The sequence below is a fragment of the Polyodon spathula genome, chromosome 42 (genome assembly GCF_017654505.1).
Source record: "Polyodon spathula isolate WHYD16114869_AA chromosome 42, ASM1765450v1, whole genome shotgun sequence".
Lineage (NCBI taxonomy): Eukaryota > Metazoa > Chordata > Actinopteri > Acipenseriformes > Polyodontidae > Polyodon > Polyodon spathula.
In genome coordinates, this window is record NC_054575.1 from 1,252,309 (window position 1) to 1,278,950 (window position 26,642).

The following is a 26,642-nucleotide window of genomic DNA, read 5'->3' on the forward strand; positions in this document are numbered from 1 at the left end:
AAGAGATGTCAGTGTGAATACTACAGGTAGAATGGAGGCTTAGGCGTTTGCACAAGCACTATAACTGAACGGTTTTCACAAATACATACAGTTAGGCACTTTACCATCGGAAGATTGATACAACAGTCGAAAGATTTGCAAGTACTCCTCATGATAGGGACCAGGGCATGTTTAGTTCCCCCTCGCAGTGAGAGAGGAAGGAAGGAAGGATGGAACTAAGAACAGACAGGCTGGAGAGAAAACTACATTCTAGGAAGTGCTTCGATACAAGGCACTTTGGCATTTGCCAAAATTATTGATCCCTGTTAAATAAAACAACATACATAGGAATCAGGAGCAGAAAGGGATAGAGGAGTTCAAACTGCTGTTGGAAAATCCTATCTTGAAGCAAAAGTAAAACAAATAAGTGCACAAGCGTCTTGTTATAGTGATACTGAAGAGCAGTCAAAAATAAAATGTATTGATGTGGAAAGATTTTTGAGTGAACTGAGATCTATATCAATCCCCAATACACAATATGTTTCAGATGTTGCTCTGATCTTTGCTGACTGTAGTTACATTGTATATATGTGACTTATTTTATATACAAAAATGACTGCTGATATCTTAAAAGGGCAATTTGGGACATAATATTAATTGTAGACAAAAAAAAGTCTATTTCAGAAGTTGTTTTTTTTTTTTTTGATTTAGGTCGTCTCCCGAATTTTATTGTGCCCAATTATTATCTGTATCCTTGCCTCACTGCTCGCAACCCCCCCGCTGACTCGGGGAATGGAGGATGGAGCACACGTCCTCCGAAACATGCTCCTGCCAATCTCATTTTTCGGACTGCGGATCCACATTGAGGCCACCAGACCTGTAGCGCTGGAGGACAACACAGATCTGGAGGTTCCACTGTAGAACCAAGGGCGACCTATCAGCCACAGCGATTCCTCTGTCAATCTAAGCCCTCCCTACCTGGGCAGCTCTTGGCCAATTGTGTGCCACCTCCTGGGAGCTCCCGGTTACGGTCGGCTGTGACACAGCCTGGACTTGAACCTGCGACCCCCAGGCTATAGCGCACATCCACAAGGAGCACCTTTGCTGGATGCGCCACTCGGGAGCCCATTTTCAGAAGTTTTAAAAAGCCGCTTTTCTATACGGTGACAATTAGGTACTGTATCTCTGCCTCAGTTCTTATATTCATGAATTAAACAGCCCAATCTGTAATCAGAAATATCATTTTCCTGTTTTTTTTTTCTGTTAACAGCTAATTAAGCAAGGGTTTGTACTTGAACAGACACCTGCAGTGCTGGCCTTTGTGTCAGTAGCTTGCTGACATCTGCTCTCGAGCAGCACTGGATACATTTTTTACAGTTTTCAATGCTAAAGACTATAAAAACAGGAACATTTATAACAGGGGTCCTTGCAATGTAATTACTACAACACATCCTGGTGTGTGTCTGGAATTACCTGCAACCAGACATCCAACTATTTTTCAGTTTGGGTATCTATCTGGTGTATTGCCTGTGCCTACCTCTAGTTTGAACCATCCCTTATCCTTTCTGCATCTTGCAAGAAATTATTATCTCAATAAAGATTAAGGTGCAAAGATTTTTTTTTTTTTTCTTTTTTTATGCAGCTGGTCCCCGTTTTGTAGTGGAGTACTTACCAATCCACAACAGAACCTCAAAAGAAGAAACCTCAAAGCATTGTACAGAATTTGGTTGGGCTGACGATGGTCCTGCCTTTAACGGAACATCTTTCTCGCATCGTATCTCCAAATACTCAACCGTTAATTCAAGTAGAAGCAGCTTTTCTACTGAAATGAGAGGTCCTTTTTTTGTTATGTCCCTGAAGGATTTCTATTTTCTTGTTTGAAAAATAGCAGCAACATTTGGGGCAGGCAAACGCTTCCAGGTTTGGGTGTACAGTCCTGTGGTTACCAGGAGCTGCTCAGTAGTGTTTCAGGCTTGAAATAACATGTATCTTGGGTTTCTGTGGGATATTTTAAGGTCCAGAAGACAAAATTCACGAAATTGAAACATTTGAGAATGGTTTCTCCCAATTGAGGTTCTATTGTGAAGTAAAGGCTTTGACAGCGTGCTGTTGTCTGACAGCATTTTCACAAGAAACAAATCCAGACACATTAATTTCCTCTTCTCGTAGTCCTAACAGTGCTTTGTAGAATCCAGGAATCTCCCTTCCAAAAGGCAATGGAAGAACCTGGATTAAAAATGCTAGGCCATACAGAAAAAAATAAAAAATAAAAAGAAATTCAAAATACAAAATAAAAGAACAGCCCACAGTGTTTTACTTCCAGCGAATCAATCAACATTCTTCATTATTATTATTATTATTATTATTTTTTTTCCACAAAAAAAAAAAAAAAAAAAAAAAGCTACAGGTTTCTACCAGGTCTCTAAAGAGTTGTTAGTGTTTTACTACTGACTGCACTAGTGGTTGGAATCAGGGGTTCAACCCTTCTTCAAACTGGTTTTGATCCACAACTTTCCAGAAAACGTCTGTGCCCTTTCTTGTAGCATTTTCAGCCAAGCTTTTAAGCATCAGGCAAATTTACTTCAAGAAAAAGCAGTCTTTTTTTATTTATTTTTTACTCCTAATACTGGCACTTGGTGTGAACGACAAAAAACAGCTTTGTGTTCTCCACAGTAAAAGTGAGAAGAACCCAGAGAAACTTTCAGGATTCTTCAACCCAGGAATGAACAAGAACCTGCTCTGCTTCGCCCAGAGAACAGTGGTTCTAAAACCCGACCTTCTCTTTTCCAAAACATAGTTTCATTTTAGTATCACTTAATATTTTACGGATGAACGATTAACAATGCCGATCACTCAAAGATCTGAGAAACACTGTTCTGCAAAATAGCTTTATGCAAGAGGATGTCCATCTCAAGGTTCCTCTGAGGTTCTTTACATTTTCAGAAAGTCTTTTAATACTGGTTTCAAGGCTAACTCTTTAGCTCCAAGTTAGACATTTGTCACAAAAACCTACGTTACAGAACAATGTAGGCTTTAGGCCTTTGTTCTCACATAGTATTATGAAACAAAGACAAAGGTTTAGCAAAGACTACAGGTGGCCACAAGGAGCCCTTTGCCTTGTTCAGGACAGGTTCCTGCAGATTAAGAGCTAAGGATACCAGGTTGGTTGTCTTGGGCACCTGCTTCCTCCACCATCATGGGGGGGTGGTCGGTTGTTTGGGTCTCCAGTCTTGGTGATCCTTCCAGGTCTTCCTTATCTTCTAGATCACCTTGGTCTAGAAGGCCGTCTTCATATTTCAGTGTGGGTCTTGGTCTTGCTTCTTCTCTGTCAGTCCATGCAAGAGACACACTTGGGCTGTGATCACTTGCTTTGTCAATTTGCTTTTTCATTCTTTGTGGGTCTTCTTCCTCATCCGCCTCTAGCTCTCCTATATCCCCTTCTGTGCCTTCAGTACTTTCTCCTTCCTCCTCAAATTCGACTGCGTTATCCACTGTTGTACCTTCCTGAACTCTGCCATTTCCTCCATGATTTTCAATACTTCCCTGCCCTTCCTCTCCCCCAAAGTCTTCTTCAAATAATTCCTCCTCCTCCTCCTCCTCCTCCTCCTCCTCCTCCTCCTCTGATTCTTCTCTTGGTAGACCTCCAAACTCCAGGTCCTCCACTGTGGAAGCCCCAGGAGATGCCTCCAAAGGGAACTCCCTCAACATCCCATTCGCTTGACCGACATCCTTCAAGCAAGAAGAGCCTTGGCTGACATCCATCTCTAAAGTTGAAGAGTTGTCCAGCTGCTCTTCTCTTTCCTTATCAGGCTTCCACCCATGTGTAGCTAGCAGGGACAAGCCATAACCAGCCCAGGATGTCTGCTGGTCACGGGTCCGGCTCCCTTCCAGGCTCCTCTGCCTCTCCTTCCTTCTCGACTTGCTAGTGTGGTTGACTTGAAGGTGCATTGCCATCAGCTCAACAGAAGAAGTGGTAAAGGGACAGAAGAGGCAATGATGGAGGGTCACGTCATCTGGGGTCTCCTGTGAGGGCCTTCGGGATAGATCCAAGGGCTCGAATTCAGCCCTGCCATTGGTTGTTGCTGCCGGGATCTTGTTGGTAATCTGTGGTTTCCTCCTGGACACTTTGGGTAGAGGGACAAGCTTGGCTCTTTTGGACCCCCCCTGTGGGCTTTCTCTCGCGTGATTCCAGAATGCCTGGAGATCCCGGAAACCTTGAAACGCCCCTTTGTGTTCAGAAAGGCTCTGGAACACCTTGTTGAAGTCGGTCAGGCCAGTCTGCTTGTCCTCAGGTTGTGTAGAGGCTGTCCATGGAAGTGTGGGCCTCCCTGGCCACTGTGGAGACATGGTCTTGCCAGAGAAATTGGCAGCAGATGACACACTCAGCCCTCGGCTCCCGAAGTCTGCCCGTCCGAGGGTGGACTTCTTGGTGCCAAGGTCCCGAGCCGAGGCGTGCCCCTCTGCGGAGGCATTGCGCTGTTCGCGGTGGTGCCGCTGGAGATGGTACTTGAGGGACCCAGACTGGGTGCCAGCGTAGTCACAATGTGGGCACTTGTAAGGTCTCTCCCCTACGAAATGAGACAATAACAGTAGACCAGTTCATTTATTTCACATTCAATTCTGTTGCATTTTTTAAATTTTTATAGTAAATTAGGATAAGCCATGCTGGACCACACACAGGATATACTGCACACCCTTTCACGAGGATCAGCAAAAAGATGCATAAAAACACACTAGCTTTAGAGACCACAGAGGTCAGTTCTTGTAGGTGCGAAGTGGAAACGCTCACTTCCTGTCACTATATAGGGTATACAGGTAACTCGAGTTTTGACAGAAATACATGCTATTTTCTGACTATTTTAAATTGTATGTGTGGCACTTTAAAATCATCAATTAAATGAGACAATTGCTAATTTGCCTATTTTGCCTAGTTTGTCAGTGACAACAAATCAAAACTTTTGCTGTATTTATTTTATTTTAATATACATACACTATTCTGTTAGACATGCGAATTTTCAAGAGGGTACATTTCACAGTGAAAAAAGCAGGTCTGTATTACAGCAAAAAAAGAAAAACTGATAGCAATTACAATGAGCTACCACACGATGGCAGCACTGTCAAAGTCCTATATGTCTTGAACGCAACTTTACAAGCATTTGCAGAGAATGTCAGTATTTTAATGTACAGCAATGTGCAAATGTATTAGAACACCCGAAGATGTGTCATCTATTTCCTTTATATACCTACCTGCATGAAAACACTTCTGGGGGTAAGATTTTCAATTTCCGCTCAGCAATCAGTGATATAGAAACAACAGGCACTCGCGTGTGAAAATGTTTGACCACTGTGCGCTTTAATTAAGCATCTTAAACAACTTATGAAAAGTCTCATGCATTTTACCATTTCTTGAAATTAATTGCATTTGTGACCTATCAGTCATCAATTAGACGATCACTAATTTGACTATTTAGACAATTTTCAGTTCCAGTGGTTTGATTTCATATGCACAGTCAATCAAAACCACAGAAGCAATGGGGTGCTCTAATACATGCGCACACTGCTGAACTACAGAAGCAATGGGGTGCTCTAATACATGTGCACACTGCTGAACTACAGAAGCAATGGGGTGCTCTAATACATGTGCACACTGCTGAACTACAGAAGCAATGGGGTGCTCTAATACATGTGCACACTGCTGAACTACAGAAGCAATGGGGTGCTCTAATACATGTGCACACTGCTGAACTACAGAAGCAATGGGGTGCTCTAATACATGTGCACACTGCTGAACTACAGAAGCAATGGGGTGCTCTAATACATGTGCACACTGCTGAACTACAGAAGCAATGGGGTGCTCTAATACATGTGCACACTGCTGAACTACAGAAGCAATGGGGTGCTCTAATACATGTGCACACTGCTGAACTACAGAAGCAATGGGGTGCTCTAATACATGTGCACACTGCTGAACTACAGAAGCAATGGGGTGCTCTAATACATGTGCACACTGCTGAACTACAGAAGCAATGGGGTGCTCTAATACATGTGCACACTGCTGAACTACAGAAGCAATGGGGTGCTCTAATACATGTGCACACTGCTGAACTACAGAAGCAATGGGGTGCTCTAATACATGTGCACACTGCTGAACTACAGAAGCAATGGGGTGCTCTAATACATGTGCACACTGCTGAACTACAGAAGCAATGGGGTGCTCTAATACATGTGCACACTGCTGAACTACAGAAGCAATGGGGTGCTCTAATACATGCGCACACTGCTGAACTACAGAAGCAATGGGGTGCTCTAATACATGTGCACACTGCTGAACTACAGAAGCAATGGGGTGCTCTAATACATGTGCACACTGCTGAACTATACAGAAGCAATGGGGTGCTCTAATACATGTGCACACTGCTGTATAGCGATATACAGAACAGGTTTTACTCCTGGTCATCTACCTAGTAAACAGTAAATGAAAAATGCCTGCATATAATCAAAATGTATAGGTGGAGTTGCCACAATAATGCAGCTACTGTAATGCAGCTTTACAGCAGCTATATTTCCATAAGAGGTTCAATCTGATAAAACCTAGAAATGCCCTGAATGTTACTAAGTTAAATTACCTGATGCTTACAGCTATGACCAAAAGTTTTGCATCAGCCTATAGAATGAACTAATTTTACTTCATAAAGTACTTTAACATATTCAATTACACACCACTTTGTAGTCTTCCTTATACATAATGGACCCTGAGCTCACCTGTGTGGACCCTGAGGTGTACTTTGAGATGGTGGGAGGATCGGAAGGTCTTGCCGCAGTACGGACAGTCCTTCCCAGCAGCTCCTCTGATTCTCTCTTGCTGCGCTGGGCCGGGGCTGGGCCTGCTATCTCGGAGCCCGTTCTCTCCTGCACATCAGAGCCACACACACAGGCACACATCACTGTCTATCCAGGATTATTACTGTGAGCAATCCTATCACTGTCAAAATGGCATATTCGTCTACAAGATTATACTTGACCTTTGACCCATATTTGACTCCTGTGCACCACTTTCACACAAAATGTCTACCAGAAATATTTCCCACTTACCTTACTTTAGAGGTCAGGGTTAAATTCAATAAATATCATTTAAATGCAAGCTTGAATCTTGAATATCATAATTATCCAATATGCAAATGTCTTCTTATTCGACATCCCAAATTAAACAGTTGCCCCCCCTTTCATGAAAGTATTTTAAGTTGTTGTTTCTGTGCAATTATTTTTAAACTGATAATTCAGATGCTGTGAACGTGCATTTTTAACAGCTACTTTGAACTGGCAACTCTGCTGTACGTTTACAGAGCCCTGTAATGGCAGGCAGGGTTTCAGAACAGGAATATGCAGAAAGGAAACAGTGCAGATGATTTGTCTTTGTACAATATCATGCAACTACCCTATGGCATTAATCATTCCATATTGTGTGATGTGTAATTGAATGCTGTGCCCTGTCCGTGCTTGTAAACAGTGCTTCATTCTGATTTGATTTGTGTTAATACTGTAACTTAATTTAGTAGAACTGTGAATAATTATGCAGTTATATGTGTGTGCATATTATGTTAACAGGACCCAGTAAAGGGTTAAGTTTTCGATTTAAAATACTTCCACACGAGACAGAATGGATGGGCCTTGCTTGGAGGTCAGATCAATCGATTCGTCAATGATCTGTGGCAGATGTATAAAAAGCCTGTCTGTTCAGTCCTGTCGAGGATGGGGTTCAGGAAGGGGCGTCGGTGGGTTCCTGCTTAAAAAATCATTTGTTTTGAATGTATTTTTGAAAAGTGCTCAGTAGCATTACTAATTCAAAAGCTGCCCGATTGCTCGTGCCTAACCCTCACAGTGGCAGGTCTACTTGGTTCAGCAGAGACCACCCCATCGGGGGGAGAATTCTGCCAGCAAGTCCGTTTATTTTTCTTTTTATTATTCTGATTTTATAAAGTTTATTTTTTTTTGTCTCTTTTTATTGTTCGGTTTCTACAAAATAGTAAACTTAGTTTTTCAAATGTTATAATCAAACCCAATCTTTTTTGTAATTTATTTTTTTTTTGGATCAAATTCTGTATTCGACCGTTTTTTGTTGAGTGGTTCATCGCGTGCGTGCGTGCGTGCGTGTCAGTGTGTGTGAGTGCGTCAGCGTGCTTGTGTGTGTGTGTGTGTGTGTGTGGGTAAGTGTGTGTTTGCGTGTGTGTGTGTGTGTAGTGCTTTGGGATCCTTGTGATAATACATGCTGTAGAAATGGGAGTGGTTGTTGTCGTAGTTATGCAGTCACTGAAGGTAATGCGTTGTCTTTTTCCACGTTCTTTGTTCGATTCTCTTTTTGACTGATCCCAGTTCAGGGTATTCCCAGTGGAGCTATTTCCAGAAGCAGCTGCCTTTACTGCATAAATATTTAGACAGTTACAACCAGCTACCACAAGATGGCAGCACATGAGCACTTGAGCAATATCACAACAAGTGACTACCATTCAAAAGTTGTGTGCTGAGTCGTACTGAGGGAACACGAAGGCTTGGAACTTGGTTTCAGGAGACTAGGTTTCAGGCCACAGTACGGCACACCAGTAGGGACTTGGGGTTTGATACAGCAGTTACCTCAAACTAGGTCTGCCGTGCTCCTAGAACCAGGTTTCAAGCCACTGTTCCTGAAAAAGGGGTTTTGTGTTCCCTCAGCTTTAGAAATTCAGGACAAGCATACTATACATAATGTTTATTTTTTTCAGTGAATAAAACCTAACCCTTAGTTACTGCATCTAAAACAGCCCCCTTTGGCCTCAGTCACGTCTGTCAGGAAGAAGGAATAAAGCAGAGACCTCCCCTTGACAGCTACTCGCTTCCTGCGGATTCTGCCACTATTAATAAAACTCGGAATGCGTGTAAAAAAAGCAAAGCATTCCTGTGTCACAGCAAAGTGCCCTTTACTGTAGAGAATACAAGCACAGAGCTTGTGACACTGCTTAGTGTCTAGCTACTCTATAACCTCACCTAACCTTGCTGTGCTGTTTATGGTTACATACAGAGACGCTGGACACAAATACTAATAACCGTATAATAATCATTAAATAAGAAAACATAAAAATCAGGCATCAAATATATAACAAGTATATTAGCAGAAAAAACTTCTGTTCATTAGCAGTTCAACTAAAACAATCTGGTAACCCTGTTTTCCACACATTAAGCACTGCCTGTGCTTTTATTTATTTATGTTTATTTATACAGAAGGGATAAAAAATATATATTCCGTTTGGAGGTGAAATGAGTTATGTGCAGAAGCCATAACACTTTTACAAGCCGAAACTGTTCTTACCTTGAAATGCAGACAGGGGCGGGTGATAGGTACCCTCTCCTTCTCCTCCTGCTGCTCCAAGCTTCCCACCAGCTTGACTCGAACCCTGGGCACTGGCTTTGAGAGCAGCCAGCGGCCCGAAAGCCAATCCTGAACGTGCCCACTCCTCCCTGTCCCTCTGCGCTGCCCCCTCCCCCCCGTTCTGTGGCCTCCGGGCATGCACCCTGGCATGGGCCACGATCTGGTGCAGTGTTCTGAAGACTTTCCCACAATCCGGGCATTCCCAGGGGGGCTGGGCTGAAGACTCCCCTCCCAGGAGACCCCCGAGGTAGGCCCTGACCTTCTCCGCTTCCCCTGCCACCGAGCTGCTCTTCTGCTGCTGACCTGCTGCTAAGCTCCGGGCCACCAGCTGCCACACCGCGTGGCTTCCACCGCCCATCTCCGCCACCTGGGCGGCTGCTTGGAGGCGCTCCACACAGCTGCCACCCTCCGGCGGCTGGCCAAGGTTGAGGTAACCCAAAAGGGCGCTTTTCCCAGCTTCTCCAACGCTGGACCCTGGTGCTAAGAGCTTGCTCCAAGCCTGGCGCTCTTGGGTGCCTCTTCCTCCAGCCAACAGGAGGCCAGAATAAAGGGCTCCATAGGCCTGCTCTCCTGTGAGCCCCCGGGCTGCCTTGCCGGAGTCTCCTTTCCCTTGGCTTCCACCCCCAGCCGTGTTCCCTTTAAGTCCCAGCTTGTTGAGGTGGACCTTCATGTGGTTCTTCAAAAACCAGGGTTCCTTGAAGCCTCTTCCGCAGACTTGGCATTTGTGATCCAATGAATCCTTGTGCTTCCGCATGTGTCCCTTCAGAAACCAGGACTGGGTGAAGGCCTGGCCGCACACCTCGCATTTGAAAGCAGGAAGCACCACTGCCGGGGGCGGCTGTGGAGCCGAGGCAATTGTGGGCATCTCGGCGACTGCTGGTTCTGCCAATCTGACGAGGTGTTCTCCTGCCACGTGGGCCACCAGATCTTCCTCCAAGGCAGCGGAGAAGAAGCAGAGGCTGCATTTGTATGGGTTGTGCAGGATCCTCACGTGGCGGGCTAGCTCTGCAGCCGTACGGAACTTCCCCTTGCAGGACGTGCACCGGAAGCCTGACGGAGTGAGGGAAGAGGGAGAGGGAGAGGGAGAGGGAGAGGGAGAGGGAGGGGGAGGAGATAGAACAGCTGGAAGGACTGGGGGAGGAGTTTCAATATCTTCGGTAAGACTGTGACCTTTCTGGCTGGCTCTTTCTACCAACTCCGCAAGAATCTGGTTTTCCTCGCTCGGCTTCATTCCTGCGTCTCCTGGCTCGTCGTCGCCAGCGCCCCCAATGTCAGGTCTGTGGATCCTTAAATGGATCTTCAGGTTGCCCTTCTGGGCTGCCCGGTGGCCACAATAGGGGCAAACGAAGGGCTTCTCTCCGGTGTGGATACGCATGTGCAGCGAGAGGATGCTATTGAAGCGAAAGCGCTTCCCACACACCCTGCACGGGTACTTCCGCGCCCTCCTGGGGTTGCCCTCGCTGTCCGCAGAGTCTGCCATGCCCCCCTGGCCGTTGTGGAACTGCTGGAGATCCAACTCGTCATCAAAGCTAGGGTCCCGGTCCCCATCTAAGGACATGGCAGCTTCCAGTGCCCTGGGACTGAAACAAGGGATGCCAAAGCTTAGAATCGCAGCAGGGACTGGGCTGCCTTCCTGCACCTCTAATGAGAGGGACCCTGGCGGGCTGGGGCAGGCGTTCTGGAGCCCAAGAGCGAGGATCTCTTCAGGTTCAGGGCTGTCCAAGCTTGGGTCTTCATCCGGTTCCCCCAGGAAGAAAGCCTGGTGAGGGGGGAGGGGTTCCAGTGCCTCTCCGTCCTCAGGGGACATCGTCTCAGGGCTGCACTCCTGCATGATCAGGGGAGAGGGAAGTGGCTCCGCCGGGGAGAGCGGGGAGATCACCTCCTGCTGTTTGGGAGGGTCAAGTGTGTTGAGCTCAGGGAGAGCTGGGAAGCAGTCTGCAGACATTTCCATTTTCTGAAAAGAGAAAGAGAGAAGAGTTTGGGATCGTTCAGTCTGTGTACCCCCCCACGTTTTAGAGTTTGGAGACTTTAATGATCTTATTTTTCCAGGGTGCTAGCTGAGCACAATCATAAGTGAAGCAAAACAAATCTTGAAATAAATATCAATCTGCAAGGTTAGGCAATGTTCTGCCTGTTGTGGTGGCAATACAGTGAAATACATGTCTGTTGTTTTTACTGAATACATATATATAATTTGTTGTGCTGTACCAGTACTATTTCAAGAATCAGAATGACATCTCAGCTGTTTTTTGATTGACTATGTGTTTTGTTTTACTCCTTATTTCTTGTGTGTGCTGTGGGGGTGATAGAGGCCTCTTGCCGGGTCGACACCGTAAATGAGAATTTGCTCTCAGTTGACTCACCTGGATAAACAAAGGTTTTGATTGATTGATTGACTTTAAAGTAATGTCCAAAAATATTATACAGTAAAAGGTATTGAACTGTTGGAGAGTTGGTAAACAGAACAACTTTACTATCGTTAAACCTTGTCCACGTTATCTCCAGTTTCTTAAAGACTCAAAAACTCACGGACATAAACAGGACAGCGACAAAGCAACACCCACATTAACCTTCTGTAACAATGAATTCTCCTAACACCTGCAATTCCCCTTCTATAGCCTCATTATCCATTAATCATTCAATTATAACCCCAGCCAGATTCCCACGCGCTTTCTCCACACACACACACACACAAAATAACGTTCTTTTCATTGTTAACACCCTGACAAATTTTTTACGCTTATAACTTGAAAGTCTGTTTCAGAGCTCTTTCGAAAATGTCCGCTCTAGTGCACCGGTAGTAAAAGGGTTATTACACTGCCAAACATGTAACACAGCAGTAACGATCCATGATGTGGTATGGAACAGAAAGGCCAGAGCACTTGTTGCTATGTGTATTTTTTGTTTTGTTTGTTTGTTTTTTTTAATCACTGCTGTGATTTAGGGGACAGATTTCAAAACCACAGTGCACTAGAGCAGACATTTTGAAAACAGCTTTGAAACTGACTTTAAAGTTATAAGTGTATAAAAGAAAGGATGTTAACAATGAAAAGAAAGAATGTTTACGTCTTAGACACTAAACTCAGCAGTAGCCAAAATACAGACGTGACATACAGAAAGAATATCCAAAACAAAGCACGTCACAGGACAGGATTAACATCTGATCCATTGTGATCACTTACCGCAGAGATCCAGGTCACATGCTCCCACCCAGCGTGCTGATTGGATGAGATGTGTCACACTTTGCACACGGTGTATCCAGTTTTTCAGACTTCCTTTAGCCTCAGCAACATTCTTCTTCTGAAAGGAAAAGCAGAACAATTTCAAAATCGAGAGCGACCTTTATTTCTCCATGTGGAAAACCCACTGACACCCCCCTGTGTGCACAGAATATCTGTGCAACAGTGCAAGTGTCTCCTTCAACAACATGACCAGGCAGCCCATTCCATCCTCTCACCACTCTCCGTGTGAAGAAGTGTCTCCTTCAACAACATGACCAGGCAGCCCATTCCATCCCCTCACCACTCTCCGTGTGAAGAAGTGTCTCCTTCAACAACATGACCAGGCAGCCCATTCCATCCCCTCACCACTCTCCGTGTGAAGAAGTGTCTCCTTCAACAACATGACCAGGCAGCCCATTCCATCCCCTCACCACTCTCCGTGTGAAGAAGAGTCTCCTTCAACAACATGACCAGGCAGCCCATTCCATCCCCTCACCACTCTGTGTGTGAAGAAGTGTCTCCTTCAACAACATGACTAGGTAACCCATTCCATCCCCTCACCACTCTCTGTGTGAAGAAGTGTCTCCTTCAACAACATGACTAGGCAGCCCATTCCATCCCCTCACCACTCTGTGTGTGAAGAAGTGTCTCCTTCAACAACATGCTAGGTAACCCATTCCATCCCCTCACCACTCTCTGTGTGAAGAAGTGTCTCCTTCAACAACATGACCAGGCAGCCCATTCCATCCCCTCATCACTCTGTGTGTGAAGAAGAGTCTCCTTCAACAACATGACTAGGTAACCCATTCCATCCTCTCACCACTCTCTGTGTGAAGAAGAGTCTCCTTCAGCAACATGACTAGGTAACCCATTCCATCCCCTCACCACTCTTCGTGTGAAGAAGTGTCTCCTCTCTGTCAAGTCTTTCTCCACTGTGTCCTCTGGTCCAGGTTCCTGTACAGCGCTTTGATCACTAATATAATAATTTGACACCCACCCCTTCAAATAATTTTAAAATGCAAAGCCCAAACTACAGCTACGGCGAAAGGTGTTGCATCACCCTATAAAATTAACTCATTTTGCTTCATAAAGTTGAACAAAACCTGGTGAATAATGTTAAAATACTGAATTCCACACCATTTTGTAGTTTTCCAGAAACTGACAAAATAATGTTAAATAAAATATCTGATTATTATTATTATTATTATTATTATTATTATTATTATTATTTTTGTGTCTCAATCCTAAAATTCTAGGGGGATGCAAAACTTTTTGCCTAGTCTTTGTTAAATGACTCATAATAATAATAATAATATAATAATAATAATAATAATAATAAAAACAGCAATCATGTCAGTGTGTTTTGTAAACAGTGTACAGAAAGGCATTCGTTATCCTGTGACAGGATGGGCGAGAGCAGTTCTGTTTCCCCGCACACCCTTCCTGTAGGAACGCAGTCAGTTCCTGGTAAACTCACTCTCTACTGCTCTGCAACAGTCAAAGCAATCTGACATCAGGAAAAAGCCTTAACTAAACTGTTTTCAATGGAACTGTGTGGACTGGGTTGCCACTGGTAGAACGATATCACAGAAGCATTCCCAAATAACATTTAACGACGGTACAGATCTGTGCAGAAGAAAAAAAATATGCTAACCCTTTCTCTTCTGCTCCACCAATCAATCAAAAACTTTATCCAGGGACGTTAACCGAGAACAATTTCTCATTTACAATATTGACCTGGCAAGAGGCTCACACTACCACAGCAAACATCAAAAAAAAAAAAAAAAAACGACCAATCACGATCAATCATCCATTCTTAACCCTAAACTCAGCTCTTAAACTGGGGTGGGGGTGAGAAACCGACAGGGGTTACTTCTGCTCATCGCGAAACAGCGACCCCTACCGGCCAGACACCGAGTACATTCTGAGTGGATAAGAGCCCCCGCCCACCTCTGCTCTGGATCGCTCAGCGTAAAAACGATTATAGCTTCAGTCTCGTGAGATCGGAGGACGCTCACACGCCCTCAGAACGTCTGTGCTGGGCGAAGACTCACCGTGGTTGCGGAGAAAAAAATATAATTGTACGTTCCAAATTGGGGGAAAATAAACACAAATAAGAATCGGTCACTCTATTTAAAAAAAAAAAAACGAACAAAAACAAAAAAACAAAAGCAAGTGACTCTACAGCAGCAACAGTTATGATGAATAGTTCACCCCCTAGTCTCTGTAAGTCGCTTTGGACAAATGCATCTGCTAAATGACTAAATAATAATAATAATAATATATAATAATAATAATAATAATGTCCTGCCAGCACCATTCTGAATGGCTCTGTTGTTGTCTACACGCCCACAAAACTAGATCTTAAAAGAAAATTTGCGCTTATCAAAAAGGCTGAACGTTTACCAAAACCAACCCAAAAAGAGGTAAGGCAAACTATCAGAAAGATGCCCATTCCTGAATGCAGCAGAAAGAGCCTGAATCCTGCATGCAGGTACAGTATGAACAAGAGGTCTTTCTACAGGAATGGGTTAAACAGACTTGTGTTAATAACAGGTTTTGTTTTGAGGCATTACTGTGTTTATTATACTGTGTATGTACAGTAATAATTTTTTTAAGTTTTTTTTTTTTTTTAGGTATGACATTAGATATTTTTTAAAGACCACACCTGGCACGTCATGTGATAAGCGACTCTGATTGGTCAGTTCCCTAGCTGCTACGTGACAAAATTGCACTTGCAATAGACTCCAGCGCTTCAGTGTCACCCCATCGCAGCCAGTGCAAACGGTTCGTATCATAAACTACATTTTTACCCTTTGCCACTCGCTAACAAACTTTAGAGTGTCCGTTATGATACTTTGACTATCCTTTTCCACACATTGTCCCATTGTTACTATTGAACACCACACTACATATTAAGGATTCCAGTTGTAAGAAATTCCTAGACCCTCCTCGTTCCCTCCCCTCCTGTTTTGGCGAAGCGTCTCTGCATTGGGGATTCCAGCAGAGAGAGGGGGGGGAGCACACGAGCTGTGCTGGCAGACTGTACTAACACTCCCAAACCTCGGAGTGCCTGGCCTGAGGTCAGCGCTAATTGTTTAAAGACTTCCAGAGGAAACAACGGCAAATCGTCCCACTACTGCAGCCAACGAGACCGCCCAGATTCACAGAGGGGGAGAGAAGCGCAGGCAGCGGGAAAAAAAGCAGTTCCAAGCACATCAAGGACAAGCAAAAGACCCCACTTGTGGCATTCAAAAGAGAAGCTAATTTAGGTGATATTTTAGTTCACAGTAAACATAAAAGAATAACTGACAGAACAGGTTCTACAGATACTTGCAATGGTACATGCAAAGTGTGTAAATACATGGACAAAAGTAACACTATAATTAAACATAAGAACAACACATATCCACTGAATACTAATACCTACTGTAAAAATAGCAATGTTGTTTATGGAATAGCCTGTGTTGGAGAGACTGGAACAACTTTATATAAATAATTCAGAACCACCTTTCATTTAATTAGAATTTTAAAAAATGAATGAACCAATAGTACCGCACTTCACCAGTCAAGGACATGTAAAGTTTGTAGAATTAGAACAGCTAAAATTAGATAAAGGGAGGCCATATCAAGGCTGAACCTCAGGGCCAGCATTGCATGACAACATAAATATAAGTTTATATAAACTAATGTTAATTAGAATTAATACAGATTTAAAGATAGAAGTAAAAATGACGTCACATACAGTATATACTTGCTTGAGAAAGTTCATTCTATAGGGTGATGCACAATGTTTGGCCCCAGCTGTACATCTCTTAGTATGCACTGGGAGCAGCTACTTCACGTTCTGTGTTACTCTGGCATAAAATACATTTTAACTCGAAAGTGGCAAGTGCTTGCAATTTGTTGAGGTGAACAAAACTGGACTGGAGGGAGCACCCTTTCTCTTAGGGGGTGAGGCAGCAGTTCAGTCTCCATGCCTAAAGACTGCCTTGGACACAGGTTTTGTTATGTGGGTTGATGTCCACAAAGTACAGTCACTCAAACCAGGAGGTGAACAGCAAGTGTGTTAACCAGCCTGCAGAGTTCCTGCCGGGACCTACAACACTGAACAAGTGAAATGAACTTCTGTTCCGAACAGTGGAGAGAGAACAAACTAACAAAGCTGTCCGGTTTCTCACAGCACTCAACGAAATGCTTCGGATTCACAGCATACCAGCTTTGCATTCATCTGGCACGCAGACTTTCCAAGGCAGGAAAAGAAGCTGGCAAGTGTTACCGCAGCCTGTTGAAGTAAACCTTTTACCTTTATTAAAAACAGCAAGAACTCAACTTCTGTTTGTTTCAACAACTCTCTCAAGCATGCTCTCTTGGCTTTGGCGTTTGCCTATTCTATCCCCCCTCCCTCTATCCTCCATCCACCACCCACACACACACACACAACTACCTGACAGACTGGCACAATTGGTTTGGCATGGACTGAACTGCTCCCTTTCTACTTAACAGAAAGGGTGTCCCTTTCCAGTCCAGGGCAGGCTTGAGGCATGGAGACTGAACTGCTCCCTTCCTCAACTCCCCCGCCCCCCTCCACCCCCAAGAGAAAGGGTGCTCCCTCCAGTTCAGGGCAGGCTTGAGGTATGGAGACTAAACTGCTCCCTTCTTCACCCCCCCCCCCCCCCCCCCCCCCCCCCAAAAAAGCACGAGGGGGTGTCAGATCCCGTTTTCACTTACTTGGAATGATGTTGAATAGTTAATTTTAATGACAATTCTGAGGACGAAGAAGGTCAGTACGGTCTTGCGTTGCGTAACATTTTGTTTATAGTCGGTAAAGTTATATTGGTCAAATTGCCTTAGATATACATATCAACAAAACGAGCGAGTGTTTTTTTTTTTTTTTTGTCAAGCCCTGCCTGCTTTATTAAAAACAAATTACAAATATAACAACATCTACAACGACAGACCTGGGCTCTTTGTTCGAAGGCAGATTTGGCTGGCAGTGCCCTCTTTCTCTCTCCCGCTCCCCTCCCCCTCTCGCTCATACTGAACTGCGGCAGTCTCCTCATCTCTCTCCATCTGCACCCATCAGCCCTGCCAACTGGGGCACGGGCCAAGTGGCCGCTTGCCAGGGAATGCTAATCACATCAGCTGGTGCCCACAAGCTGGCCAACCATCGCCTTACCAGGGGAAAGCACCCCTATCAAGATCCAACAGGGAAGGAAGATAAAGAAAACTAAAACATTGGTACTAGACATTAAAACCAAACAACTATGAAAACCACAGTGCTTTAGATAGAAATTCCAAACACTGCATGTTTTCTGTAGCCTGTCATACAGCTGCTATTGTCTGTGAAACAGAAGCGCTGCTATTATTAGCAATACCAAACCATTGTTAACAGTATAGCCACCAGAGTTCTGCATATCCCCAATGGGGGGCGAAGTGGGGTTGGATGTACAGACAGCTATATGAAAGGCACACTTTAGAGTTTTCTGTATACCAGATACTAATCCATACTGGATAAGTGGTACCTTTATGTAGTAAACTGGTTTACGTACAAAAAGAAATATCCCCGTATTATGATACTCAAAGAGAAGCCCTTGTTCTCTCTCTCTCTCTCTCTCTCTCGTTTTTCCAGGTACTGAGCAGGTCTTGTGGTGTTTGACGTACAGGCAGACGGTCAGTCAAACAGACAGTATCCACACACCTCCAGATTACACTCAATAACGTGCTAACGAAGGTCCTTTGCAAAGTTTTGCCACTATTTGTCAAGCAGTTCTCTAGACATACAGCAGTATGCAAACTTATTAAAACACACCACTGAATTCATGGCTTCAATAGGCCACACGTGCAATACATTTCAAATAGTCAGAGAAAAGGAATACAGAGCCACAAATGGTCAAAATGCAGGAGACTTTTTACAAGTTGTTTCAGATGCCTAATTCCAGCACAAAATGGTTTAACGTTTTCACACAAATTGAAAGTCCCACACCATGAGGTGTATAAAAGGATATAAATGATCAATCTTGAGGTGTTCTAATACACTTGCACAGTACTGTATACAAAACTCAACTGTTGAGAACATTGCTCCATAGTTGTGCCTTGCCTTTGAACTCCTTTTCAGAAAGCAGGCCTAGTTTGTTGACATTCCCCAAAAGCCTGGTTTCGCAGTAGGTACACAAGCTTTCTCCCACGATGAACACTGCTTGACTCTGTGAACAAACTACAGTGGGTATGCTACTGCTTCCAAGGACATGAATCTCATCTTCAAGCCTGTTCTGCTTTTTTTTTTTTTGTTTGTGTTCCCATTTTGAGGAGCTAATTAGCATGGTTACCAAGAGCCAGCTGAGAAAACAGAGGTCGTTTGTAAAATCGATGTTGAGGTAATCACAGTTTAACTGTATTTGTATGCGTTGGCAGTTGTTTAATTTTGAATGGAGTAACAGATACTACCTATCTAAAAGTCCAACAGAACGTTTTTTTCCAGATTGCAGAAAGTGTGCTGTTTTTTATGGTTGGAACTCAGGTTCATTGTTTATAAGAAACACGTTACCTTCACTGTGTCCAGTGTTGTCCATATCACAGCAATTTATTTTTCAACAGATTCCTGATTGTTTTTGCTATCCCCCCTTTCGCACATCGTAGGAAAAATCAGCTGGGGAATTACTTTTTTCAACTGAGCCTCGCTGTGCTGTACTGTACACTGGGCTATGCTGTTGGGACCACACTGTATAACACTAACATAAAACCCTGTACAGAACTACAGCGTAGAAGCTGTCAGCTATCTTAACCACAATGCAAAAGAACCAGCTAGTTCCCACGGCAATAAAAATAAGATTGTATTTAACTTGGCCACCTGTAGAAGCAGAAGAAGAAGGAGGAAAGTGACACTGACAAGGGCGATGCTAAATCTGTTTGAGCGAACTGCTGCAAGCATAGTACTTAAAAAAAAATAAAGGATAGTTTCGCTCTCTGGTTGTAAATCGTGGCTTCTGCTGTTAGCCATGGCGGACTTCCCTACAGCTTGAATTAATTTCCTTAGTTTCACCTTTCCCTGAACTTTCCTTCTCTCACCTGACACCCAGCCAGTGGGGAGAAAATAAATCACAGACTGATCCAACTAGTATGGGAGTCCAAACACCACATTCATCAGTGTGAGCTTAAAAACCTCTTTGAACCAGCCACCTTTATTTAAACGAATGTGACAGCACTACTTAAACAGCTACAGTAGCACCTCTGAGTGATGAACCTCTTGGGAACGGAGGCTGTAAGTCTGAAATGTCTGTAACTAAAAAATGAGTTTTCAATGCTTTTAATAAATGTGCACACCTGCTTTCTACACCCTCAATCTGGAGAATGATAAAGAACAGTAAAGCAATATTCACAATTGTTATGGTTCTAAAGTCTTTAAAACCGTACTATATACTGAAGTTACCACTGAAATCAGAACTATAGCAAAGATTTAAACGTCCAGCAAAACATTGAAATGTCTTTCTAACTTCTTACTAATGTCTGCCTCCAAAAATATATTTATAAGAACATTATAAGAATTGCCAGGGCTGGAAATCCACAACTCTATATATGTCTATATATGAACATTTAATTCTTTACTCGGTTTATAGCTATCCAAAACACATTTCACGTGCACAGTACTGGCCAAGTTAAAACAAAAGGGGTATTTTAATCTATCAAGTTAATTGAACAACCTATTTCACTGGAATTTTTGCATAATTACACATAGCAGGAAAGAAGCCTGTAGGGAATCTGTGGGAAGTTTTGTACACAGAATGTGCTTAATTTAGCTTATGCATTTCAACAGTGAGGCATGCATGATAAAAACAACAGCATTTAATGCAGTTTAAAAATAAACATGCCTTTAGCCTAGAAAGGTTTTCACCCGAGGGCTGAGAACACTTATGGATGAGAGGAGGCCATTCAGCCCACCAGACCTCATCCAGTTCCCAGTAGCTGACTGATCTCAGAACTTTGCCAAGGTCGGGTCTAAAGGATACCACCGATTCAGCATCAACAACATGACTAGGCAGCCCATTCTGTACCCTCAACACTAAAGAAGTGTCCTAAATCTACCGCCACTTAATTCCCAACTGTGTGTCCTCTGGTCCTGGTTTCTGTGCTGCACTTAAAAGTATTGGTTCGGGTTAACTTCAAGTCCTTTTAAGATTTTAAAGACGTGTGTCATGTCCTTCCAAATTCTTCTCTAAGAAAGGGGCTCAATGGTGCATATCTTGTGTCATTTAGTTCTTGCATGGGTTTAGTCATTCCTCTGGTGAAATCAGTTTGAGAAATGTGCCTTTAGCAAGGCGACATACCCACATAAAATGTAAAGTTGTGACTGACGAAGGGAATACTGACAGCAAACTTCCCTAGGCTTGTATTGCACAATTCTGGCTATGACAGCAACGATTGTATTTTAATATTGCCCCCAAGGTCTCTCAAATACTTCCAAAATAAAACAGAACTCACACAAAACAAAGGGAGAGAAAAAAAAACAATGCTTCAGCTGTGTGTTAGCTCACTGTACATACACACACTGCAGGGGCAGAATCATCTCGAAATACTTTGACTACTCAAACGAAAACCCTGCAATGGTTTCTATCCTGTAATGCATCTAAAACAACATCTCTAGGCAGTAACTGTGGAGGCACCAACTCCGGAGAACCACCAACACAGCCACCAAGTTTATAAACCGTTTTATAGGGCTGTTACAATGCTTAATACAACGAGTTATGGAGAAAAAAACATAACTTGGAACAGAGGGTCTACACTCTCCAAAACGATATCTAAAAATAAAAACTTATTTTTTTATTTTTATTTTTTTTTTATTTTTTTTAGAAATAAACATTTTTTTTTTTTTTTTTTAATTAAAGGACATTGTTCTACGGAAGTTTTATAAACAGTTCACGTAAGACGAGTGTGTTGTGTCGTTAGTTAAATCGTGTCTATAATATAGCATATGATATATGTATAATATATAGTATATAATATTAAATATATAATATATATATCTATATATATTATATAATATAAGCCAGTTATATATTATATATATATATATATATATATATATATATATATATATACACAACAGTCGTCAATCGAGTTTAGCAGCCAGCGCTTCTGTATTATTTATATACATTCGTTTATGGAAATCAATTGAAATTATCGAATGCATTGCGCCAGTGCTTTGTGCGACTGCATGTTGTCGGTACCGCTGCCCCGCTTTTAACCACAGCGAGGATTTAGAACAAAAGATTACAAAAAATGTGGCATGATGGCCCTCATTTTGTATCCCCTTCTGCATGCGAAAACAAACAGGCGGCGTGGTCGCAAAATACACACCAGCGTCAGAAAGACGAACTTAAAAAGATACACAATCTCCCTGCCTAGCTATTGGTATTCTGTACAATTACAGCTGCGTTACATGCAAGTTTGTGCGGGTCGGGTAAAATATAGGTGATGCTACGGTTTGATCACTAACTACAAACTACCTTGCTACTGCGACTATCACGATTAATAGCTTAAAAACACTTACGCTCCAGTTTAAAAAAATAAACACATTGCAAACTATAACAATAATAAAGCAAAGATGAATGCCACATGTAGTACTTGTAAATGCACACTATTCATTTAGTTTCCCCCACTTCCGACAAAGTTCAGCCTTTTTTTTTTTTTTTTTTTTTTTTTTCTAATCAAGTTCTCCCGTTCCGGACATCTTTCTTGGGAACCTTGAACTCAAAATATCTGTACTTCAAATGTTTAAAGGGGATAATGTTCTTCTCCGGAGTTCTGTGATTGTGCATCGCCCCCCATCCCATATGCGTCTCTATCCCTTCGTATCTAACCCTGCTACTATACTTGCACAGAAGAAATCATTTTAAAAAGTGTGTGCGCCTGTACAATTTTAAAACCGCCGGCTGTATAGATAGCTGATCACTAGGAAAAAAAAAAAAAAAAAAAAAAAAAAAAAAGCAAAATCAGACGAAAAACGACCACAAACGCAAAAAAGAAAGGAGTCATCTGTCTGTTTCGGGACCGTACTGCAAATTACAATTAATTAAATGAAGAAAAAAAAAAAAATCGTTTTATAAAAATGTGCTGTGACAAAAAAAAAAGTAAGGTTTGATACTCACGGTACTACAGCGACCGAAGGGATTAGCAATGCTGTACGTCATGGTTACGTTTCAGCTGAATTAAATACATTACGGGGGGGGGGGGGGGGGGGGGGAAAGCTGTTTACAAGACATATGAACGGGCCCCCTGGGGGGAGAGACAGAGAGTGCTAAAAATATAAAAAAACAAAAAAAACCAAACGGTTGATAGAGAGGGAGAGCGAGAGGAGGAGGGGGGTGAATGTGGATTGCAAATGCAATTATCATCCAGCAAGCCCCATTTTTAAAGCATTTACAATACAAGGCGATCCATCTTCCTTTCTCTCTGTCTCTCAATTCAGAATTAATAAACAGCGATGCCGCTGTCAGCCGACCCTTGGATCTGCTGCTGTGATCTGCATAACCAGTCCGCGCATTGTTTAAACGTTTTAGCTCACCACTAAGGGAGAAGAAGAGAGAGGAAAACCCTTGCTAAAATACATTTAAAAAAAAAAAATGTTATAAAAAAAAAATGTATTTAGTTATTTGTTATTTTCAAATCTAGTAGTGCTGTTTGCCACCCCCCCCCCCCCCCAAAAAAAAAAAACAAACATATATTATAACAGAACCTTACCTAAAAGCAAATGATTCAGACAATGCTTCTGTGTTGTCAGTGAATATTGCAAGTGGGGAAATGTATTAATCAAAAATAGAATTAGCACCTGAAGATTTTGTCATTGATATCCTTTATATACTTACCTGCATGAAAACCCCTTTGGGAGAATTTCCTTTTCGCTTTCCTTTCCTTTTAATCAGTAATATAGAAACAACAGGCACTCGTGTGTGAAAATGTTAGACTGCTTTGTGCTTTCAATTAATCTTAAACAGCTTCTAAAAAGTCTCCTGCATTTTGCCATTTGTAAAACTGTGGGTAAATGTATTGCCTATTAAAGTCATCCATTCAAATAGGCAATCACTAAATTTGCCTATTTTGTACATTTTTTTTCAAGATTTTCAGTTCCAGTGGTTTGGTTTCACTTGCACAACGAATCCTAACTGCAGAAGCAATGGGGTGCTCTAACATATTTGCACACTGCTGTATCCAAGCGTGTATTGAATAGAGGCCAAAGACGAACAGACAGACAGACAGACAGACAGATAAGACACCAAGAGTCCACTTTGCATTTGTCTCTTTATGTGAAGGACACGTATTACTCAGGAGGTCAGTTTATCGACTCGTTCAGTTTGTGTCACAGAGTAGCTTATTGGGATAACCACTAGAGGGCAACTGGTAAAAAACCAGCGGGAGACAAGCAAGTGCGTACATCTTGGGTCAACAACCAGTCCATGTTAAGCGAAGCTGTAAATAAAGCTGCGTTAAAACCTGGATTACCGTTATATCACAGCACGTCTGTCTGGATGTTTTGTCAGTAGTTGTGTTACATTGAAGGGGTCACACTCTAGAATTCGGCCTAGTAGGCTTTTTTGCTCCATAATAACACATCTACAACCTGGAGATATTCACCCAAGTCCCAGGGAAGGATCGCCAGTCAGTAACACTGGTTATGTTGTTTTCCAGGCTGCTTGAGTTGGTTTGGGAGTGCTGGTGTTAGCTGAGAAGCTGGTCCATTAAGAATCCCATTACTGTAATGTTATAAAGTTTACTGTTCTTGTCTGTGATTTTGTATACCTGCCCAGTGTCCAGTACACCAAACCTCCGAACTGACCGCTCTACCGAACACCCCACTTTCAACCGGAAGAATGCAATCACTCACCATGCGTACAACGCAGCCAGGTATGTGCTCCTATAAACGGCGTGCAGGTCATGAAGAAGGCAAAAGTACTGAAACAACAGATGTACCCAGAAAGGCGAAACAGATTCCAAAAGCAAGTACGACCAAAGGAGGCTGAGTGATCAAGCTGAGAAATGCACTGGGTATAAAATCAAATGAAAACAAGCCCTATGTTAACCTATGTTGTCCTGGGCTATTTTTGCTACAATGAAAACTTAAATGTAGCCTTTTCCCACTGATTGTGCTGCTTTAAAGAATTTAGCACTATAACAATAGTGTTAGTAAAGTATTGCATTACTGTGCTGTATCCTTGTATTATTCTCCAGATTGAAGCTGCAGATAGCAGACACATTTATTAAAACCATTGAAAACTCATTTTCAAAGTTGCAGACATTTCAGACTTACGAACAATCTCCATTCTCTAGTGTTCGGTTCTACTGTAGCTATAATTCTCATTTTTAGCTGTTCTCCAGCTTACTGACAAGTAAAAAGTTTTGTTTTTTTTTTGCGCACAGCTGTGGTTTGTGGGTGGCCTTGGCTGGAGTTTTTTTTTTTTTTTCACTTTTAAAATGATTATTCATGAAGCCATGTCAGTCATGAAAAACTCCAGGTTTCAGAATGATCAAGTAGAGTTTATTTTTGGATTTGGGAATATAAGATGAACAAGAGGAGACCATTTGGCCCATCTGTGCTCACTAGTTGCTGATTGATCAAAAAAACTGTCACTGGGTCTCAAAGGATCCAAGTGATTCTGCCTCAACATGACTAGGCAGCCCAGCCACTCTTTGTGTGAAGAAGTGTCTCCTTCCCTCTGTCTAAGTGTTAGGGTTAGGATTAGGGTTAGGGTTAGGGTTAGGATTAGGGTTAGGGTGAGTTGAAATTAGCTCCTCCCAGTAGGGGAGAATGTTGCGCTAAAAAGGGACAAGCTTTGATGAGCTGAATGGCCTTTTCTCATTCGCAAACTCTTCTTATGTCCTTAAAAAAATATTATTTTGAGTGAGAATTTCCCTTCAGTAACTTAGTGTTAGGAATTGTGTTCGTGTATTAAGTTTGTGATCCGGGGATAGGTGTCATTATAATCGAATGTGGAGAATGTGTTCTGCCAGCTGTTGAATAAGCGAGGAATCCCCATTCTTCATCCTGAGTTTTAAAAAAGCTTATGTTATAAATAATCATGGATGGCCATCCAGTATTAAAATAATTTTTAAAAAAGAATTTGGTTTCAGATGTGTCGGTTATGACTTCTCTAAAACATCCAGCATTTGTATTATTCTCCAAGTCTTTATTATTATTATTATTATTATTATTATTATTATTATTGATCAATGCATATTATGTTTTTAATGTCATTCCGCACTAGCCTGGTGATCTCAAACTGCAATTATTCTGTATGCATTTTGCATCTAGGGTAATACGTTCTTTGTTTGCGCTCTTTGAGTGAATGATCTTATTAATATGCAAAAGTGCTGTGCAGCCTTGTTGAAGATGGAGCTAGACTCTGCTATTTTGCATCAGACATGTGTGTGTCTGTGTGTGAGTGTGTGTGTGTGTGTGTGTGTGTGTGTGTGTGTGTGTGTCGTGTGTTTGAGAGAGAGACTTGCTAATTAAAAATGTACAATTCATATTGATTGCCTTTGCAGTCTCTGATAAAAAAAAGATTGATTTTTGTCTGAATCCCTTTTCGTTTTTTTTTTTTTTTTTTTTTTGGAATAGAAACCGCGTTTGCTTACCTTATGTCGAAGCTGAGGTGTAGATTCTGGTAATATCTGGTAGCTGAGTTCTGGTGAAACCTGGTGAAGAATCTGGCGACTGTTGCTGTTTTAGTGTCTTGCTTCCTTCCTTGTGTATTTGTGTGTTTATGAGCTGCAGCCAAATTAGAGAATGGATTTTTTTCCTTCTCTTTCTGGTATTGTGTGTGTGTGTACGTGTGTATGTGTGTATAATGTCACGATGAGACAAGGGAGGGGGTTAGGAGGAATGGTAAGGTTGTCACGCAGTTGTTAATGTAAATACACCGTCACTTGTGTCATTAATAAGCCTGACATCAGATGAGGGGGACAGGAAGGAAAGAGAGCGCTAAGTGTCGGACGGTAGAGAGGTTGTCAGACTGGAAGGGAGGGAGAGGGAGAGATTAGGAGAGGGAGGA

At 42.5% G+C, this 26,642-nt stretch overlaps 1 protein-coding gene across 1 annotated transcript; it reads right to left on the reverse strand.

Annotated features, from left to right (window-relative positions):
- Positions 1-1,571: 1,571 nt before the first annotated feature.
- On the reverse strand, positions 1,572-22,816 carry LOC121305244 (zinc finger protein 219-like). Its single transcript, XM_041236796.1, has 5 exons — positions 22,746-22,816; positions 12,562-12,679; positions 9,320-11,333; positions 6,742-6,888; positions 1,572-4,547 (listed from the first exon to the last, which is right to left on the reverse strand). The coding sequence occupies exons 3-5, from the start codon at positions 11,328-11,330 to the stop codon at positions 3,121-3,123; spliced, it is 3,585 nt and encodes a 1,194-aa protein (XP_041092730.1). The 5' UTR covers positions 11,331-11,333; positions 12,562-12,679; positions 22,746-22,816; the 3' UTR covers positions 1,572-3,120.
- Positions 22,817-26,642: the final 3,826 nt, after the last annotated feature.

Bases quoted from the DNA above. Each gene is read 5' to 3' on its own strand.
- LOC121305244 (XM_041236796.1), bottom strand. From the start codon at position 11,330: ATGGAAATGTCTGCAGACTGCTTCCCAGCTCTCCCTGAGCTCAACACA. The intron at 6,889-9,319 runs GTAAGAACAGTT...TCTGATGTGCAG, and splicing joins GCCCCTGTCTGCATTTCAAG to GAGAGAACGGGCTCCGAGAT. The intron at 4,548-6,741 runs GTGAGCTCAGGG...CTCATTTCGTAG, and splicing joins ACACCTCAGGGTCCACACAG to GGGAGAGACCTTACAAGTGC.